Raw genomic sequence first — 21,309 nt, forward strand, 5'->3', positions numbered from 1 at the left:
AAAGACACAAACAATATTTAGACATGGGGTTATGAACCTCATCTCAAGGGAATCTCATGTTCTGATCTGAAACATCCAAACGCACAAAACAAAATCTTTCCCGACAGCAGCTTATTCAAGACACGCCATCTATCACAGCTCACTGAAATAGAAATATCCCAAAATAATCTGTACCAAAAGAATTGACGTGTGTTTTTCATACACATCTAAGTTTAGACTAGCACATATCTTATTTTATCCACAAAATACGCATGTCTTTACTGCGGAGGTATAAAAAAACAGGGCTTTAATTGTTATCTAAATCCAATCTTATTAACCTTAATGTTTCCAAAGTTAAAGGAATCTGATCTACATGACAATAGTCACTAATTTAATGTTAAGATTGACTGTTTTGTTCGCATGTTACCTGTGCAAAACCCACCGCTCTGAAGATAAGATGGATGTGTGTGGTTGCTAGGGTGGTCTGAATAGTTGCTAGGTGGTTTACCAACCCAGTTACCAAAGTCTGGATGTCACTTAATGTCACTTACAAACAGTTTAATAAGAAGATACTTAATAAAGACAGTACATTACGCGTATACAGACATCCGCCATCTTGAAAAACAGTCTTGACAGGTCGATCCACGAACGCTGTGCTAAGTGATGAACTGTGACTTGGAATCTCATGGAATCTCATCGTTCGTGGATCGACACTTACAAAGTTCTCAACGCTTCGGTTTGCCTGTAGGGACCCTCATTATGCTACCATGTTAGTGTGAGGCTATTTTGAGCCTTGTTAGTGGTGTTAACTAGCGATTTAATTGTATTTACTCTGTGCCCCATATACTAGCGCTATAAGCTAATCTGTTTTAGAGATAAAACTCTTTACATTCGATTTTCATGAAAACGCATCCCAGAGAACGATCTACTCGGTAATGATGTGTTAATAGGTTCTTTTTTCACCGGAGTTGTCCTTTAAATCAACATTGATATTGGAGATCTTCTTGACTTGAAAACACAAGCAGACCTGCTCTGAAGAAAACAGGAAGAAAAAACATTTAAAAGAAGCATTTTTGCTATCTGGAGGAACATCATGAAAAAACTTGGCAAGTTGTCTGTCCCTACGGGGACTTGAACATCTGGCAATCGAGAACATGGCTGAAGAATTATGAGTTTCTCTCTGCGAGACCAGGGGAGCATTTAACATCTGCGGTGAGGAACAAACCCGATGAACATGAAGATAAATTCAGTTTGTCAACAGTCCTCTAAAACGACAACACGTGACAAGACTCCAGCAAATTACATTTCATTTAGTATAAATTCAAACATTATTTTCACTTTTTAGTTTTATTTTAGAAAGACCCGGCTGACATCTCCTGTGAGGTCAGTGTGGAGCCGGCTCTCCTCTGATCTAATTGAGCGCTTCAATTGGATTAAAAGCATGTTTGTCTGAGCTAAGCACATGTAAACAGGAGACGCAGTGAGGACTATTAGCGCAGATTATTGTCATATTAGTGCATTAATTTGTTTTCCATGGGAAATCTGTGAGCTGTAACAAGAGACTTAATGTGGAAGAACCACTGACTTATGTCTGTATCATCCGCCTGCAACAGAGAGAGAAAGGTTTTGATGCATTCATTCCATTTGTTTGGGGTTTAAGCAGATTGATATGTGGTCTAAGCTGAGGTTTGATGCATGGATTTCATATTTGCTCGGAGCCACAAAAGCATAAAGTCAAATTAGACTGAATGTAAATACATCTCAAAGGGACATTTCACTTCCTGTTTTGTTTAAAGCTTTAAGAAATGTGTTCTACATTATATAAATAAACAAATACATCTGAGTATTTTATTCATTTAGACAAATCATTATTAATATATTGACTAAAAAGGATTTAAGCACTAAGGTGCTACGGTTTTGAGATATTCAAAAGAAATCGTCTGAAATTCATTTTAAGGAATCTTGCTTCCAAGATTTGAACTTTGCTATGCACATCTGTCTATACCACCCTACTGTTGTCCTCCAACCAAACGTTTATCCTAAAAGAATTTTAGGTTTCAAACTGAGTTCATATCCAGATATCTGACTTGGTTCTGAACACGTCTGAGATGTTGTTGGGATCTGTTCTAAAGCTCAAGGAGACAGTGAGTGAGATGACTGGAGTCTGGACAAACATCTTATGGCTGGAGTACACTACAAGACTTTTAAAATCTGAACAGATTTTTAAAAAGCAGACATCATACACTTGCAAACTTTTTGAAAGTTTCAGATAGAAACACACAAGCTGATCAAAAACAAGTCCAGACAGAAAATCTGGGTAAAATCTTAGGAAAAGTCTTGTAGTGTATTGTAGCCCAAGACGTTTAGGTGCCCGACCTTCCATGACATCGCAACAAACGCTCTGTGGTGCGTTTTTTTGTAAATAAAGGTCATTCAGACAGGAATGCCTTTTGCTGTTAGGGTCGACTCGCCTTAACAACAGCAATTTAGACATTTTAATATCTCACACAAACAACAAAACAAAACTTTGCAGAACGTATTTATACATTTCTTATAAGTTCCTCATTGTCTGAGATTTTTAAGATGTTCTGCAATGAAAATAATGGTTGTGTGGTCACGATTACCCATAAAGTGACCCACAACTATTATCCTAGAAATCAATGAGATCAAATGGAGAGCAAACGGAAACTTTTTCTGAAGTCTTGTTTGCGTCTCAGATGAGTCAGAAATGTCACAAATGTGTCTGTCAGTAGAGTTTGAGAAGACATGTCAACAGTGTCAAACTGAGCTCATATTTGTCAAGTCTGCAAGTTAATATTATTGAAAATCTCAATATGACCTCAAACGTTTCTCATTGAACTCTGTACTGCTGAATGTATAATTGTGTGCAGAAGAACTCGGTTTTTCAAAAGATGACCCTGTGCCATAGACCCTCGGTGTGTTCAATAACAGAACATGTAATCGATAGTCTCATACGGTCTCAAGGATCTTCTGTATTTACCTTTCAAGTATCAAATAGATCAGCAATGAACCGGGAACGAGCAGGTGGATAGCAGAGGAACCAAACATGAAGAAAAAGCCCAAGGCTTCTTTCACGCTTGTCAATGCCGAACGGATCCTGCTGCTGAGATTTGAAGGTCTGTATTCCAGCGCCTGCAGGAGGAAGATAAGACGTTTGTTATTCTGCAGGTACAGGAGGAGAGGTCAGTCACAGGTTGAAGAAGCCACTCCATTGTCCTAATGTGAAATCTGACGGCTCGTGTTTATTTGACGAAGCGGAAGTTTTGTTGGTTTATGCAACCCAAACAGCCGCTCTGAATGACAGAATCTTTAATGAACTGTCAGAGGCGAATGTATACGAGCTATGATTTGAATATCAATTTGTTTTTGTTTTTATATTGACGGCGCCTTGCACAAGGAAAGAAATAATCCCAAACGAGATCTCATCATCGTCTCAGTTTTTCCAAAATGAAATACAGATGATCTCATGTTAAGGTTACAGAAGAGATCTCACGATGTCTCAGAATGTGCCACGATACAATAGTTTGCAATTACATCACGATGACAAAATTTGTATTTCAAATTTATATTTTCTGGACAGCGATGATGAAATATGTAAATTAAGACGTTGAGACTTTTACTGTTCCTAATATAAGGCATATTGGAAGAAAGATTAAAGACAAACTTGATATTTAAAGTGTTAAAATTAACATCATTTTGATGTCTAAATGTATATATTTTCAATTCAAAATTATTTCTAAAGTGCTTTCACAAGTTTACATTGTTGCAAAGCAGCTTTACAGAGAAATTTAGAATAATATAAAAAAAATAGTATTAATGCAATTTCTCTCAGTTTGATGAGTCAACATGACGAATGAATCTAATTAATTTGTTTTGAACTGTCTGAATGTCTATATTTGGCACTGAAAGGTGATCACCGCTTCACCTAACCAGACCACCGCAGAACTTCTGAGAACTGTGTGATCTCCAGAGCCGCTGAATAATTTCGCCGAGGAAGAAGAGAACAGACAGACGTCGATTTCCAAAGAGAACTTTGACATCAGGATTAAGAAGGAGACAAAGCAGTCAAAAATCACCCGATCAATGAGGTCAAACGTAATGATGTTTCAGACAAAGATCTCTCCGTCTCTCAATGGAACATCACTTTAGCTTCATTCACAGCAGCCAATGCTGATTTTTCCAATCTGATCTCTAGGAATGACTGTTCATATTGTCATTTCAAAAGTGATGAAATGACATCCTCTGTATGCCTTTTGAAGTCCACATCCAGGTATTGCCAATCTACATCGGTTGCCATAGAAACAACTTAAGCATCAGCACGACACCAGTCAGTGTGGAAACAGAGGATGGAGATTTTGATGTTCATGTTTGATCTCGTTGTTCATTGTTCCTAGTTTCATTCAAAACTTGAGTTAACTTTCAGTCTTTTAATATCGTGAAGTTGTTAAGTAACATTATTGGTGCATTATTGCATTTAAATTTTTTAAGGTTGGTTTATTAAATATGCAGTAGGGCTGTTTTAATCAACATAAACGTGTCGTATTTTCTCAAATAAATATAATTTTATTTGCTCCATATTTGTTTAAAGTCATCTCTGCTGTGTTCTGCTGCTGTCACCAGGCAACAGGTACAGCAGGTGAGGTAACAAGGATATCCAAGGCAAGGCTGGGCCGTCTCCTTTCAGTTCGCTTCTTGTTGTTTTGAGTCTGCATGCTTTGAAGACCAAGTCCTCCTTTTTAAGTCCGCGGCCTTAGAAGGTCACAGCCCCTGAATTGGGACACAGTTTATATGTAGTGACGTTAATTGGCGGCGGTTCGTGAATCAGACTAGAGCACAACTCATTTGCGTCGACTCCCTTTTTTCCAAGTCAATAACTTTGTTATTCATTCACCTTTGGCTTTACAACTTGGCATTACATTCACACACGGGAACATTACACACTACATGAAATGTAATTTATATGATCTCGTAATATATGCCCTTTAAATGTCTCTGTCCTAAAGCTTAACATGCAGTGCGTAAAAGTTTATCCACAAAGTTTTTTTTCTTTTTTGCTGTTAAATGTGGTGAATCAGACAGTTTGCTATTCACATTGAGATTCTTCCACTCACGAACTGGAGTTTAAAATCAATTTTTAAAGTGCTTTGTGTGTTTGAAGTCTCTTGGATGCTAATCATACCACAAGGCAAAACAGGCAAAAGAAAAATACATCTCATCTTTTACTCTTTCTGATAGCAGCTCATTTCCCCAATAGTTTTGATAGCAGTGAAACTTTTCATCAGCCCAGTGTATTCTGTAGTCTATCATATAACATCATTTCTATAGCTGGTTTAAATGTTTAAATTAATTCATATGTTCAAATGCAACTCAACGATTAAAATATTTATGAATATTCAATAATAATTGGTCTGGTCAATGGGCTTTAGTGTGCCGCTCAGAGCGGCTTTCTTCTTTTTCAGTTATGATGCTGTCTATGTAGACGGCGGGAACACTAATTTATTTTTTACAGCTCTGTATAAGCATTTGGTATTTTAAGGTTTGCATCATTCTCCAACTAGAACTGTGTGTTTCTTGGATGCAGATATGCAAATCTTTTCTTTTTATAAAGGTATAAAGGGGGATAATGCATAAGATCATTAAAGCTTAAAGGTGGAAACTTGCTTAACTTTATCATTCTCATCCAGTATCAAAGCTGCTTAAAACCTTTTATATAAATAAATTAAAATCCTGCATTGATATGGAAATGTTCTGTCCAAGTGGAATTAAAATAAAACAGGGGAAAAATTCTGTCAACATAATGATCGAGAGAGCGTCATGGGAAACATATAAAGCCATGGATTGTGACAGCCAACAAACATGGAGCTCGCTCAAGTTGAACTACTTCACATTGCTATTTGAATTTATTCAAGCTTCTCTTGGTGTTTATTATGCAAATGAAACAATTTGTGCAGTAGATCTGCATTTTAAACATTTCAATGTTTATCATTCTCATCCACAAGCGATGCTTTTCAAAGTTAAAATCTTTCGACCTTTGAGCTTCAATGATAACTTTATAAAAAGAAAAAAGTTCATTTCCTACTATTTCCCAGGTCTTTTGCTCTCGCACAGCTGTTCAAGAACGTTAGCCAAAAGAGACAGAATGTGAATTGTCTTGTTAAACTCATTTTCGGGGTTCCTCCTTACTAGTAAAAAAGACTCAAATCCTGCACATGTGCTCTTAAGATACAAAACATCTGTAGTTTGACTTTTATATTTGAAAATGAAAATAATAAACAGAATCACTATACATTAATCCGAGGACTGAGCAGGGTTCCCTATGATCTACAAAGGAGATGGTAGATCAATCAGCATTATTCATTTCACAAAAAAATATTCCACATCATAAAGCTTTAAATATTCCATTTAACAACTTAAGTTCAATTTTATAATTCAAATTTGACAAATGAATTCATGAGATTCATAATGTATGACCTGTGACTGAATCAATAGTGAAATGGGTTTCCATTTGGGCAACTTGTGGCATCTAAAAAAAAATCACATCATTAAATATCCAGTGTACTGCAAATCGACAGATTGATTCACTTCATCCGACACAAGCTCCCAAAGGAAATGTGTCATGAGCACTGACACGATTCACTTCAATTTTCTAAACCACATTTGCAAACTTTTAAAACTTTTAAAACAAAGTTCAATCATCCTCAGTCGGTCAGTCACACTTTAAATAATAAAGATAAAAGAGATTTACAAGCAAACCGACGACCTCGATTGTTAGGGCGATCGACTCGCAGAGTCGTTTAAATGAATGATTCAAACGATTCACTAAAAAGCACAAAACGCTGTATGCCGCCCATCGATTGAATGCGAGACTCCGGTTCCATACACAGATGTTTATTAACACTTTAACACCGTAGAACTAAAAGTTCAAGTAAACAAAATAAAAGACATCAAATATTGCAAAACAATACATAAATGACAAATAAAGAATACAGTAATACTGACCACTTTAGCCTGCTTCTCAACCAACGGCAGAGTCATTTCCCAGAAGCAATCTTCAAAGTCAAATATACTTAAACTTATACGCAGTTGAAACAGGGAGTATAAAGAATTAAACTAGCATGAATCGCTACATGTGCGCTTGGTCCCTGCGCTTTGGTTACGGGGCTTACTTCCGGTTTTCGGAATGTCAAAATAAAAGTACATGAGTATTTCAAATATATTCAAAATACCGGCTGCATTTACACTCCCACCATCACACAATGTGTGATTCACATCACAAAAATAGACTTTCTAAACAGAACATTCTAAAACAATGATGTAAATAAACGCATATACATTCAAATATAAACAAAACAATGAAGAACTAGGCTACTTATTCGGCCTCAAGCAGTAGTACTGTTTTGTGTATTGACCTTTCTAAATAAACTGGCTTATGTGAGCGTGCGCCTCTAATGTCTAGTGCTGTGTCACTAAGTAACAGTTTGAGTTTTCTGACTCTTCCGTCAGATCCTTGGAAGACTTCAACTACCTTCGCCAGCTTCCACTTATTTCTTGGTGCGTCATCATCTTGCAACAGGACAATGTCATTCACTTTAGCATTTCTCCTGTCCTTGTTCCATTTGCTCCTCTGCTGCAGATTCAGCAAATACTCCTTTCTCCATCTGGTCCAAAATTCATTAGACAAGAACTGAACTCTCTTCCATCTTTTCTGAAGATAGAGATCTTCCCTTACAAACTCACCAGGTGGTGGTGCGATTATTGACGACTTCATTGTCAATATATGGTTTGGAGTTAGGGGTTCAGGACCTAAAGGATCATTAAGATGTTCCGTGGTCAATGGTCGACTGTTCACTATAGCCATCACTTCATACAGGAATGTTCTTAATGAAGAGCTGTCTAATCTTCCAGAAGACTGGTCTAGAATGGCTGTGAGAACATTTCTCACAGTCCGAATCTGCCTCTCCCAGACCCCACCCATGTGACTGGAAGCAGGTGTGTTCATGAAGAAGTTGCATCCCAACTCTTTCACACGTTCTTGATCCATTCCTTTCATTAATTCTTGGAATTCATTGCGTGCCCCCACAAAGTTTGTGCCTTGGTCACTTCGTAGTTGACTTACATTGCCTCTTATAGCAATAAAACAGCGCAACGCGTTTAGGAAAGCATCAGTGGAAAGGTCATCCAATACCTCAATGTGGATGGCACGTGAACACATGCAGGTGAATAGAAGCCCATACCTCTTTAGTTCTTTCCTTCCATCTTTACAATAAAATGGTCCGAAACAGTCCATACCACTATAGGTAAATGGAGGGGTAGCTTCCATTCTCTCTGGGGGAAGGTCGGCCATTTTTTGTTCTTGATTACATTTTCTGTATTTTCTGCATTTGATGCACTTGAAAATGAGTGATGAAACTTCACTACTACACCCCATGATCCAAATCCCACCGGAGCGTAATTCATTGATGGTCATTCCACGACCCTGATGCTTCACCTTCTCATGATAGTGCTTTATCAACAATCGAGACACATGATGTCCTTTGGGGAGGATAGCTGGGTGTTTGACATGAGGATGGAGTGTTGCTTGTGTCAATCTACCTCCCACCCTCAGGATATCTTGACTGTCCTTGAAAGGGTTCAACTTGTGCAGTTTGGTTGACTTGTTCCTTTGTACCTCTTTCTTTTGTTTAAGAGCCTTGATTTCATCACTGAACGCTTCTTCTTGAACTGCATGGATTATGAATTGTTCAGCCTCCATTCTTTCTTCAAGTGTCGTAACTTCATTGGATCTTGTTTTTAGACCTTTCACCTCCTTTGCAAGACGCTTAAGTCTTGCTATGGCTCTTACGACTCTTTTCCAGTCCGAAAACTTCTGAAGTCGGTCTAATAGGGACTTTTCCTCATTTGCTTCAGTTGTGTGAACTTGTGCTCTTTTGATTTCTGGGTCATCCTCATTGAGTTCTCTCACCTTAAACTCTTCCTCCTTAGGAAGGTCCTTTTGCCACAAGAAACGAGGTCCCGTAAACCAGTTAGACTCTACAAGCTCCTTTGCCATGAGTCCGCGAGAGGCATGGTCAGCCGGGTTATTTTCTGAGCAAACATATCGCCATTGACTTGGTTCTGTGCTCGATTTGATCTGCTGGATCCGATTGGCTACGAATACATGAAATCGCCTTTCATTATTGTTAATGTAACCAAGGACGACCTTGGAATCGGTCCAAAAGTATTCCTGTAGATTTTCCATCTCCATTTCTCTCCTTAGCAGGTCACTCGACCTTGTGGCCACGACTGCAGCTGAGAGTTCCAGTCTTGGGATCGTTGTTAACTTTGTCGGTGCAACCCTTGCCTTTGCCATAACAAGAGCACACTGGACTTCTCCAGACTTCGAAACAACCCTAAGGTAAGAACACATTCCATAGCCGGAAACACTGGCATCGGAAAAATGGTGAAGCTCACACTGTTGAACTTCCTTAGCTGCCAATGGCATGTAGTGCCGTGGTATCTCTACCACTGAAAGATTATGAAGGTCTTGGAGCCACGCTTCCCAACGCGGCCTGAGATCATCAGGAAGCTGCTCATCCCATCCCACCTTGTCTTGGCACATCCTTTGTAGAATCTGTTTACCTTTTAGAATGATAGGTGCCACAAATCCAAGAGGATCAAAAATTGAGGCCACTGTTGACAATACTCCTCTTCTGGTGAAAGGATGATCCTTTACCCTCACTTTGAACTGGAACTTATCTGAGCTAATGCACCATTGGACCCCGAGAGCCCGCTCCATCTTGTGCTCACCCAAGGCCATGTCCAGGTCAGCTACAACTTCTGCAAGTTCTTGCTTTGGGATTGTGGCAAGCACCTTCTTGTTACTGGTAATGAATTTGTGTAAGTGGAGTTTACCAGTGTTGCAGAGGTCTCTTGCCTCTCTAACAAGCTCGATAGCTTCTTCTTCACTGTCCAAACTTGTTAATCCATCATCAACATAAAAATTGCGCTGAATAAACCTCACTGTAGCTTCACTAAACTTGCCTTCACCTTCTGCAGCCAGGTGTTTGAGCCCAAAGTTTGCGCATCCAGGTGACGATGCAGCACCGAACAAGTGAACCTTCATGCGGAACACTGAAGGTGGAGCCTCCATATCGCCTCTTTCCCACCACAGGAATCTGAGATAGTCTTGGTCACTTGGTGCGACATGAAATTGATGGAACATCCGCTCTACATCACACATGATGGCTACTCGTCCTTTGCGGAAGCGACACAAGACCCCTACAAGGGTATTTGTAAGGTCTGGCCCGGTGAGTAGATGCTCATTCAGCGATGTATTCTGAAACTTAGCCGAGCAATCAAATACCACACGAATCTTTCCTGGCTTTTGGGGATGATAAACCCCATGGTGAGGGATATACCACGTGGTCCGATCGTTTAACTCTGACTCTGGAACCTTTTCAGCATCACCTCTTGTTATGATGTCCTCCATAAAAGCCACATAATCCTTGTGATATTGATTATCTTTCTTAAGACGTTTTCCCAGACATCTGAGTCGATGTTGTGCACACACTTTGTTGTTTGGCAGGCTTGGTTTCTCTTCCTTAAAAGGCAATGGCATTTCGTAATGTCCATTTGGCTTTTGCTTGATTCCTTCTTTCAGCTTCACCAAGAACTTAATATCTCCTTGTGATATTAGAACTTCTTCACTGAACTTCTCAGTAAAATCTGCCTCAAAGACCTTGAGTATATCTGCTGGAGTGATCATTTCCTTGACTTGAGTTCTATAAACAAAATGTACCTCAGACTTGAGCTCAGTAAAAGCCTTGGTAGCTGGCTGAACTTTCTTTATGATGATACGGTGGCTCACACCGATTTCATCCTCATGATCATAATCCACACCAGTGCTGCTGTAGCCGATAATGCTCCAACCCAACACAGACTTTTGTGCATATGGCTGGGTTTCATTGCCCGAGATGACATCTCTGGGAAGTAAGGCTTGTGGACAGTTATAGCCGATTAACAATCCCACTTCACAATCAAGCTCAGGAGACATTTCATCTGCCAAATGTTCTAAGTGAGGCCAAGACTTTGCGGTAGTTCTTGTGGGTATATGGGATCTGTTTGCTGGTATGTAATCTCTGGTATAAGTTGTTGGGAGTTTGATTTTAGTGTCAGAGCTGATGCCTCTTACCTGTAGTCCTTGCACCCTTTGGCTATTCACCACTTTTGTTTTTGATGTTATTGTGGACACTTTAAGTTTTACTGACTCTTTCCTGGCACCCAATGTAACAGCTGCATCCTTCAGGATGAAGGTTGTGTCACTCTGACTATCAAGTAACGCATACACTAAAACTTCCTTGTCTGGTTCCATTGCCGTGGAGACATAGACTGGAACAATAGATGAAGTGTGAGTGCTGCTTTTCTCTTGAACAACTCTGTTAGAGGTAGCTTGCTGTATTTCAATTGATTCAGACTGTTGGTTGGTGTGTCCTCCGTTTTCATTTGGCCTTTCTGGTTTTATTCTTACAGCTTGTTCTTGGTTTTTCTTCCCACGATCTTGATGTAGGCAAGTAGGGTGATGTTTTCCACATAAGTCACACACACTCCTGGATGTACACGCTCTGGAGTTATGGCCTATCCTAAGGCAGCCAAAACACAATTTCTCCAGTTGTACAAACTTAACTCTTTCTTCAACAGGTTTTTCCCTAATCTTGAGACACCTATGGAGAGTATGGCCTTTCTTCTTACAAAACATGCATGTGCTGCTTGTCTTCTCAATTGTATTAGTGGTGAAAGTCTTAGCACTAAAGTTTTGATTTCGTTGATACTTAGACTGTTCTCGTTCTGTTGGCTTTGATCTTTCTTGGTCAGTTGACTTCACAGCATACAATGATGTGATGGGGTTGCATGCAATACGAGACTCCATATTGAGAAATCTTACAAAATATCTAAAGTCCGGGAACATTTTGTGTCCATCCTGATAGATTGTTGCTTCTCTATTCCAGCGTGAGCTCAACCAATCCGGGAGCTTGACAGTAATCCTTTGGTTTTCCACACAGTCGTTGAGAGTTTGTAGACCTTGAACATATGGCATAGCTGATTCCACACTGCTCAGAAAATCAACAAACTCACGAAGATTTTCGCTATCCTTGGGGGCAATTTTATGCCATGTATGTATCTTGTCACGGTATGACTTGGCAACTATGAATGGATTACCAAATCTGTCTTCAAGTATGTCCCAGGCAGCACGATAAGCGGTTTCTGTTCCTACAAGGAAATGGCCTTCAATAGCTTTCTTGGCTGGGCCACCAACGTACTTGCGTAGAAAGAAGAGCTTTTCTTGAGCTAGCAGGTTCTTGCGCTCAATCAGAGTAAAGAAGGAAAGCTTCCAATCATTGTACTTGAGAGGATCTCCTTTGAAAACTTCAGGTTCTGGGATTGGAACTCGATTAGCTGTGATTGCTTCAGCAAGAGTTCTCACAAGGTCATTGGTAGCTTCATGAGAGGTTAAAAAGGCTTGAGTGGTTGGCTGTGGAACAGAACATGAGGTGTACATGGAGGGATATAGGAGAGGGGATTTAGTGGCTGTAACCTCATGAGGGTGCTGGACTTGACTGGGCTTGGCTTGTTGCGCAAGTAGAGCTTGTGAGACTGGTGCTTGAGAGGGAAAAAATTGATCCATTAAAGGGTTAAGTGCTAGTGGTGGATCGACAGATTCTGAATAAACCTGCAGTCTTGCTTGAGCCGCAACATGCCCTTTAAGTTCTTCTAGCCTTTGTACTTCTCTCTTTTTTCCTTCCAGCTTCATTTTTCTATCAGCACTTTCTGCTATGAACTGAGCTCTTTTTTTAGCACTCTCTGCTTCAATTTCCTTTTCTATAGCTTCTCTTTCAGCCTTCAAGATTTGATCTTCCACCTCAAGTCTTTGAATTTCTTCCTTCTGCTGATGTTGTGCATTTGTTATCTTCATCATTTCTTGCGTAGCCACAACTTCGGCTGCCGCCTGTTTTGCATTAAGGGACAGGATAGAAGAGTGTCTGGATACTTGGGAAGGAACCTTTGACTTAGCGGTTTGAACGGAGGAACCACTAGACACTGTGCTTTCAAATACTGATTTAGCATCAGGCCAAGTTATGATTTGTGTATCATCATCACTGCGGAAATGTTGAACATTTGTATTTGCAATCCTAGTAAATGCCTGGCATGTGTCATTCATTCTCCGAATGTCTGGTTCAGGAGTTGAAATTGCTCTTATTTTGAGGTAAGTAATGTCCATGTCCACTTGTGCGGTATTGATTGCATTTACAATCTCCTCAATCAGATCATCAGCATCATTATTCTTAATGGACCGTTTTAAGCCATTGATATGATACTTCCATCTTCTGTACATCTTTACAAAACTTACAGTTAGATCTTTCAATTTGTCATCTAACAGAGCTTTGCCCTTTTCAGTGAGCTTTTGTATGCGTCCAGATTTCCTAATTCCAGGAATCATTTGTGTGTCATCCACACCAACCTGAGATTGTGTGGCCTGCGATGTGTCTTCAACTTGCTCATCAGCGTCAGCTTGCTGTGATAGGGTAGTCCTTTCTGCGTCACTATCTTCTTGAAAGTCTCCATGAGTGACCTCTTCAGTAGGAAGAAAGGTGATTTCCTTTGAGTGTGACATATTAAATGCATGTGATGTATTTGATTAAACTGTATTCTGTTGTCTAATGTGTGCAAATATGAAATAAAATTAAATGCAAAACTAATCTCTTTGCTTCCCTTAGCTTAACCTTTGAATATTGCACATCAACACACTACAGTCTTATAATAACACACTTCAATAAATGAGCAATAAAAGGCAATTAACAAAGTGAGAAATAATAATAATTCGTCACAGTTTAAATATGAAAACTTACTTGTTGGAACAAACTTTGAATTTAACTTAGAACTTCTTAGATTCAACTGGGAGAATGGTTCATTTACATATCTGCTAAGTTTCTTTGTTTCTTACTAGATAATCAAACTGCAGCACAAAATAATGACGACTGCTGATTTAAGAGGAAAAAACACAAATGAAACGTCCGTGTGCTATCATGGCAGTACTTGCGCTACTTTCGACACACTCCTTTCGACGTGCTTGCTTGTGTAGCCTTGTCCACTTGCCCCTTTGGATTCACACGAACCATTCACAAGTTGACCTCTCGTTTACCGCACGCGGTCGCAGCCAGCCCGTATTCGTCCGCTCAGAGCCTTTACCGTTGCAGTAGTGTTCTACTATGCCGCCCATCGATTGAATGCGAGACTCCGGTTCCATACACAGATGTTTATTAACACTTTAACACCGTAGAACTAAAAGTTCAAGTAAACAAAATAAAAGACATCAAATATTGCAAAACAATACATAAATGACAAATAAAGAATACAGTAATACTGACCACTTTAGCCTGCTTCTCAACCAACGGCAGAGTCATTTCCCAGAAGCAATCTTCAAAGTCAAATATACTTAAACTTATACGCAGTTGAAACAGGGAGTATAAAGAATTAAACTAGCATGAATCGCTACATGTGCGCTTGGTCCCTGCGCTTTGGTTACGGGGCTTACTTCCGGTTTTCGGAATGTCAAAATAAAAGTACATGAGTATTTCAAATATATTCAAAATACCGGCTGCATTTACACGCTGTTTCAATAACGAGTCTCTTTGAACATATTCAAAAGATTTCAAACAATTTCCAAAAAAATAAGACAAATAAATCTAAATCTGCATTCGTATCTTTAACACGCATGTCTGGTGTTTAAGACTGACGTTAACGTTACCTCAGAGATGTTCAGATGCGCGGTGTGTCATGTGATGCTTTAACATCCACTCGCTGTTTCCATTGGTTTGTTAAAATGTTATTCATAACATTCAAATTGAAATAAAGCAAAAATCCGGTCAAATTTGCGTCTCGATTAAACTCACTTTTGTTAATTTAGGTGTAGCCTATCAGGCGCCGCCATCTTTCTTTTCTCTTCAGTTCGCTGTTACTACGGTAACATGGTTTTCGCCGTTATCCCTTTTGACAGAAATGTGCCATTTATAATCCAAATTGGGTTTATTTACTGCACCACAACGTCGTAATAAGTATTTTACGCTATTCTCACGTTGCGTCTCACGCGCCACAGCACATTGCGTAGCTCCGCCCCTACGTGTTTGAATCTGCGCACCTCTCATTCAGACGCTCTTGAATCTGAATTTAAGAATGAATCACAACAGTTGTAAAACACAGCTAACTGTAAAAACATAAACGTTCTTAAACGTTTTAAACCAGAATATGTCAGAATACGTTTTGTCTTTAATTGTGTGTATTCTTAAAAATGTGTGTATCTATAGTGTTCTGACAATTTTGTGTTTATAAAATGTTTCTCTTTGCAAATTTCATTTAACACAATTTCATTCAGTGTTAATGTAATTGCTCTGTATACCGAAATAACGCTTTTGATCAATTTCTCCATGACATTATCAAACAAGGAGAAAGAGACTTCAATATGGATTCCACAGATTAATGATTACACACTGTCTATTACGGTCATCACGTGTAAAGAGGTCAAAGTCTTTAACTTTACACACTGTCTGATTTACAGATGCATTGTTTTGCGCATGGATTTGTAATCTAAGTCTTGACCCAAATTGTTTTAAAGTGGCTTTAAGGAATGGCGGAAAGCTCAGTGTCTATTTCTCTCTCACACATTCAGACTTTCCGAGCCAACAGTTAATTTTACTTCCCACGTTAGTCTTAGTAAGATAATATAATATCTATATGTTGTGCCTGCTTATTGTTTAGACTATATAAAAACTACATATAATAAATCAATAATGGCCAATTTGTATAATTGGGTCGGTGCTGTCTCTCTTCCAGATTTGATGTTTCCCTGGCAGCAAATGCACAGATGCAAAGAGCCCAAATCAGCATCAGGAGGAGTGAGTCTCCTCCTTTTCTGGGCGGACACGTCAGATGCCACATGTTTCATAAAGCCTGGCTATCAGTGCCACAAACACACAGAGACACCACTACACCATGAAGCGAGATTCAGACTGCATGAGACGCGGGTCCATCCGTGGATACTTCATCTCATCTCTTTTCGGTTTCTTCTCCGTGCGTCTTTGAGCGCGAGCGGTGATGCAAGCTCTCCACAGGCCGGTGCTGGTCCGCGCACCCGAGCACGAGCTGTGGCTGGAGAGGATGGCGGAGTACCAGAACCAGAGCGGCTTCCTCAACGGGTCCGATCTGACCCGCTTCAGCAACTTGGATGACATCGACATGGCCGCGGACGGCACCCTGGAGCTGCGCATCATGATCTCCATAGTGTACGCGGTGGTGTGCGCGGTGGGTTTGGTGGGGAACCTGCTGGTGATTTTTTTGATGAGAGTGAAGCAGGGGAGGAAGAAGTCGACCATCAACTTTTTCGTCCTGAACCTGGCCATCACGGACTTCCAGTTCGTCCTGGCACTTCCGTTTTGGGCGGTGGATAACGCGCTGGACTTCAGCTGGCCGTTTGGAAACGCGATGTGCAAGATCGTCCTCACCGTGACCGTGATGAACATGTACTCCAGCGTGTTCTTTCTGACCGCCATGAGCGTTACGCGTTACTGGTCTGTCGCGTCTGCGCTCAAGGATCGAACCCGCTACAAAACGTGCTCGGTGAAGCTGGTGGCCGCGCTGCTGTGGGTCCTGGCCTCCGTCGCCACGACCCCCACGGCCATTTTCGCCTCGGTGAACAAGATCAACGGCGTCAAACTGTGTCTGCTGAGGTTTCCAGATGGCCAGCAGTGGCACGCGCTTTATCACCTCCAGAAAACGCTGGTTGCCTTTGTGTTCCCCATGCTCATAATCACCGTGTGCTATCTGCTCCTGTTGCGCCTCATTCGGCAGAGGAGCATGAACAACAACCTCCCCAAACGGCAGTCCAGAGTCACCAAATCCGTCACCGTTGTTGTTTTATCATTCTTCATATGCTGGTTTCCAAACCACGTCATCACCTTCTGGGGGGTTCTGGTGAAGTTTAACATTGTCCAGTGGGATAATATGTACTACATGATTCATACCTACGTTTTCCCGGTCACCATTTGTTTGGCGAATGTGAATAGCTGCCTGAACCCAGTGTTGTATTGTCTGATGCGCAGGGAGTTCAGAAAGATGCTCAAGGATTTCCTCTGGCGCATTTCCTCGCCCGCCATCGTCAACAGCTGTCAGATCCGTCCGTTCTCCGGTACCCTCAAGGATAACAATGACAGCGGGGTCGTGATCCCCCTAAATGTGATGGAAACGGAGCAGTTTAGACTGTCGGTGGTGAACGCGTCACCGTCCACAGACTGCGCCGTTACGAGGTAGATGTGATGCGCAAGCCGCGCGTAAAAGCGCTGGTCACTTGAGTCACAACACTGGAAGAGAGAGGGAACTCTTTGGAAACTCTTTTTTCCATAAATATGTTGCGCAATTCCTGTTTCAGTGCAAGCAAGTCGCATTCTGTGCCAAAATATGCGTTGACTATTATAGCGCCAGTTTGCGTTTATGTCCACACGAGCTGTTTCTTAACTGCGTGAGCGTTGAATCAGACTTGTATGTACAGAGTATTTAAAGCCTGGGCTGTATTGCAGATTTGTTCTTTTTTACATTTTACTCATGTGTGGAGTAAAAGTGTCATGCATCGCAATGAAATGAAAGATTTATTTCATTAAAAAATGAATATTTATTACATTGATAATCTGTTATTAAATGATAAATAATAGTCTATACAACCATGTAAAAAGTACAATTGATATGTAAAATATGTAATTAATAATTTCATTGATGAACATGTCTGCATAACTTTGAATTTATAAAATAAACATCTCTGGCTACCAGCCAGGTCTTTCATTGTTGTTCAAATCTATTGCCTGGAAATTTTGAAATGATTAAAATGTACTGCTTATTTGCTGTATAATAAAGGTGTGTCAATGTAAAGCTGATGGTCTGAAAGGAAATGAATGTAAACAGTGTGTTACTGTGTTTTTCGTTTGAAGAGCATAATAAAAGTTTACTCTTATCACAGCCATGTTTGGTTTCCTCATAAACACAATTATAAACGGCTTTAACCTTTACTGTTATTCCATCTAATTAACAATAGACAGCAGATCTGGGATTTGCAGAGCGAATCATCTGCACTCCACTGAAGGTCCACATCTTCACTTTATTCTCTTAACAGACACATAAATCTATGCAAACAATAACTTGAGCACAGGAGAGAATGTATTATCTTTATGACCTGAAGTTGGTTTTCGCCACAAACAGCATGGACTGATTTATCTTGCATCCTTGTCGTTACATGTCATCATAAATCGTTTAAACGTGTTTTAATACACAGTTAATAGGGCTGTAGTAAAATGTGAATTGTGCAATTTATATATCAGATTGATTTCTATTCTTTAATTATAAAGATTATGCATCCGAAACATTACACTATCCAAGCATCTTGTCATGTAAAGAGCACAAATGAAAATGTTTAATACAAAACAATAATCTGACCACTTAGACTGCATAAGAAAGATTTAAGTCTCCGTAAAACAAACTAACTTAAAGACACATCTGTTTACTTTCTAAGCAATCCCACGGTCAGTCAATGATTAATGCATGTTGTCACAGGTGCTTATCAGTAAAATACGGTCAATGTCGCCTGGATTGGCATTTTTTGCCGTTTTAGGGATGTTTTCAAATGCAAAATGCTATTTCTCCACAGAATTACGACGGATGTACGTGAGGGAAGTTCTAGAGGTGTAGTTTGTTCATCATCGGCCGGCCGGAACAGTCTTCAAAAACTCTTCATAGTCGATGCGTCCGTCAGACGTCACACCAGCATCATTCAGAAGTTCATCCACTGTGACACACACACAGAACTTACAAATAAAAACCAAACAGACAAACAGTATGTTGAAGTAGTTTGGGCTCAGATTTACCCTCTTGAACTGTAAGTCGTTCTCCAAATCCCGTCAGTTTGGATCTGAGCTCTGACACCGGGACGAAACCCTGATTCTTTGGGTCCATCATCCTCATGGCCTCCAGGATCTCGGCACGCGGGTTCTCCTGACGGATCTGCTGGTGCATCATGCTGAGAAATGTGGAGAAGTCCAGCTCGGCGCTCTTATCTGGAAAAACAGTCCAGTTTGCCAAGCACCTTTAGGCACCAAATGGAAAAACGCCGGCGTTTGATCATGTCTGACAGAGGGTTTATATTCGATGTATATCTGAGCTTCGTACCAGGCGTGAGTTGAAAAGTTTCCTTTCAATAAAAGGTTCAAGTTAAACTGTAGTTTGTTTTACAGCGGCTCTATAAAACATCTCTCTGAGTATGTTCTCCTTATCTGGACATTCTGGGCACAAGTGCTCAGGATTGTTATTCTCATACGCTGCTTATTATTATACAAGTTATTTCCAGAGTCAAGCAGTTTACTCTGTTGATTTAGCCTGGAATATATTGAAAGAAACATCCTCCTGATGACTAAATGGTAAATCATCTTTCTGTTCTGTTTCATGTTAAAAACACTTCGTCTGAATGTGGCATCAAAGTATTGGTGTGTCTAACGCTGTTGTGTCAGATACTGTACCGATGTTATGAGTTAACAAGTGTCTGTCCAGTTCTGACAGGGTCGGACAGCAGCCCAGACATCTCATGACTGTAAGGAGGTCACAGGCGTATATCTGACCCCGCCGCTTCTTGTCATACAGTGAGAAACACTCTTTAAACTCTATATAAAGCAAAACAAACAGAGAGAAACAAAAGAGGGATATTCAAGGAACAAGGAGGACATTTTAAATGAAAATGTGTCCACCCGCAAGACAAGAGAGTGGTGTTTTTGATATTTTAAAAGAGCCAGACTCTCTCTTTAATCGCACAAGAAGGATTTAACCTGACATAATCTGAGACAACCTGTTTAAGAAGGAATCAGGATTACGTCATGAACAAAAGCAGGTGGACAAATAAACACAAGCTGATGCATATGTTTTGATTTCATTGTTGCTTCTTAAAGTCTTTCACTGTCGAAAAGGCCAGACAGTGTTTATTGTCATGGTTCCACCCCAAGTCTGGAAAAGCCTGAACAGAAATGGCAGAACCATGATAGTATCACGTGTTTAGTGTGAGAAAGACATGGCTGTGTATATATATTGACATGGCATGTGCTTTCTCATGTCTCGTCTATGGCCTTGCCCCTCTCGTTTCCTCTCGTCCCAGCGTTTCGGCTCCAGCGCTCTGTTCCTGTTCATTATCCTTTTTGATTTTTGTTACAGCTTGTTACCCTCCGTGAGTTTTTCATTCCTGCTTGGCTGTCTCTGTTATCACCTGTATTTTACCCCATTGTGGGTTTCTGTTTTGTGTTTCCGTGTCCTTTAATTTAAGTATTTTGTTTAACCTCACCATCGTCTGCCTGCAATTGGGTTCTCTCACCACACGTCCCGTGACAGTTTATACTGTGGCAGTTATGACACATTGTCTCGTCTTCAGTAAAAGAATAAAATCTATTAAAGATATTAATAAATCTCTTATAACTTTTATTAAACATTATACTATGTTTAACAAATCATAAATTAATGTGCATCTTTCATAGTTTCTCTTTTTTACTCTGGCAATCACAATTTATGCAATAGTGTTTAAAAATGACTAATTCATATCATATACAAAAGGTATTTGTGAGATTGTCTTTATCATCCAAATTTGGTTTGCATGTGCAACGAAATCAGACTTAGAAATAATAGTCCTATTGTCTTCTTAAAAATCTTTAAAAAATATATATATATGAGAATCTACTTGCCATTAATTTGATCATGACTGAGGAACTTGGCCTGCAACCACACAAAGACAGTCAAAAGATCAATACATAAACATTTCTATGTTAGTAAGACACTAAATACGCAGAGAACAGAACCAAGACTCACCATGTTCAGCTCACCAAAGACTCTAGAGAGAAAAGTCACCGCACTCGGCTGCCACACGTCATTCCAGTCATGCAATCAATTGAGAAAGACTTCATATTTTTTAAATTGCTCGCTAAAGTCACACCAAAACAACACATTTCCGACCAACATTTAAACATGGCATTAACTGTAGTGTACATTTCTGTTGTAAACTAAATTTTTATGAGTTATCCAGCCAGCTGCTGGGCAAACTTTACAACAAAGTGTCCGGTAAACTTGCCCATATTCATAAAAAAATAGATAGATAACTGACTAAATAAATAAATAGATAAACATACAAACGAAATTATCAATTTATAGTTATGCCACAACCCCCCACCACGAAAGGAGTCTTGTCAAGTGTGCAGTCTTTGGCAT

General features: G+C 39.9%; 3 protein-coding genes and 1 long non-coding RNA gene across 5 annotated transcripts in view; 1 reads left to right on the forward strand and 3 right to left on the reverse strand.

The window, feature by feature from the left end:
- Positions 1 to 15,347, reverse strand: part of LOC130413746 (uncharacterized) — a 37,156-nt gene extending 21,809 nt beyond the window's left edge. The window contains exons 1-2 of the long non-coding RNA XR_008905530.1: positions 14,783 to 15,347; positions 2,981 to 3,132 (exon numbers count right to left, since the gene is read on the reverse strand). This is a non-coding gene — a long non-coding RNA (uncharacterized LOC130413746). The remainder of the gene's footprint in view (positions 1 to 2,980; positions 3,133 to 14,782) is intronic.
- Positions 6,871 to 14,629, reverse strand: LOC130413737 (uncharacterized). Of its 2 annotated transcripts, XM_056739146.1 has the most exons (3): positions 14,403 to 14,629; positions 13,884 to 14,316; positions 6,872 to 13,608 (listed from the first exon to the last, which is right to left on the reverse strand). In XM_056739146.1, exon 3 carries the CDS (start codon positions 13,472 to 13,474, stop codon positions 7,370 to 7,372), a length of 6,105 nt encoding a protein of 2,034 aa, XP_056595124.1. In that variant the 5' UTR covers positions 13,475 to 13,608; positions 13,884 to 14,316; positions 14,403 to 14,629; the 3' UTR covers positions 6,872 to 7,369. The 2 variants fall into 2 exon arrangements, with proteins under 2 accessions (XP_056595123.1, XP_056595124.1); XM_056739145.1 differs by having other exon boundaries at positions 6,871 to 14,316.
- A 483-nt stretch (positions 15,348 to 15,830) lies between the features above and the next one.
- On the forward strand, positions 15,831 to 18,043 carry rxfp3.3b (relaxin family peptide receptor 3.3b). The gene has a single exon (XM_056739150.1). It carries the CDS (start codon positions 16,126 to 16,128, stop codon positions 17,335 to 17,337), a length of 1,212 nt encoding a protein of 403 aa, XP_056595128.1. The 5' UTR covers positions 15,831 to 16,125; the 3' UTR covers positions 17,338 to 18,043.
- Positions 18,044 to 18,250: 207 nt separating this feature from the next.
- On the reverse strand, positions 18,251 to 20,862 carry calml4b (calmodulin-like 4b). The gene is made up of 4 exons (XM_056739156.1): positions 20,790 to 20,862; positions 19,587 to 19,727; positions 18,939 to 19,127; positions 18,251 to 18,859 (listed from the first exon to the last, which is right to left on the reverse strand). The coding sequence occupies exons 2-4, from the start codon at positions 19,651 to 19,653 to the stop codon at positions 18,771 to 18,773; spliced, it is 345 nt and encodes a 114-aa protein (XP_056595134.1). The 5' UTR covers positions 19,654 to 19,727; positions 20,790 to 20,862; the 3' UTR covers positions 18,251 to 18,770.
- Between the last annotated feature and the right edge of the window lie 447 nt (positions 20,863 to 21,309).

This window comes from Triplophysa dalaica, chromosome 24, assembly GCF_015846415.1.
Source record: "Triplophysa dalaica isolate WHDGS20190420 chromosome 24, ASM1584641v1, whole genome shotgun sequence".
Classification (NCBI taxonomy): Eukaryota; Metazoa; Chordata; class Actinopteri; order Cypriniformes; family Nemacheilidae; genus Triplophysa; species Triplophysa dalaica.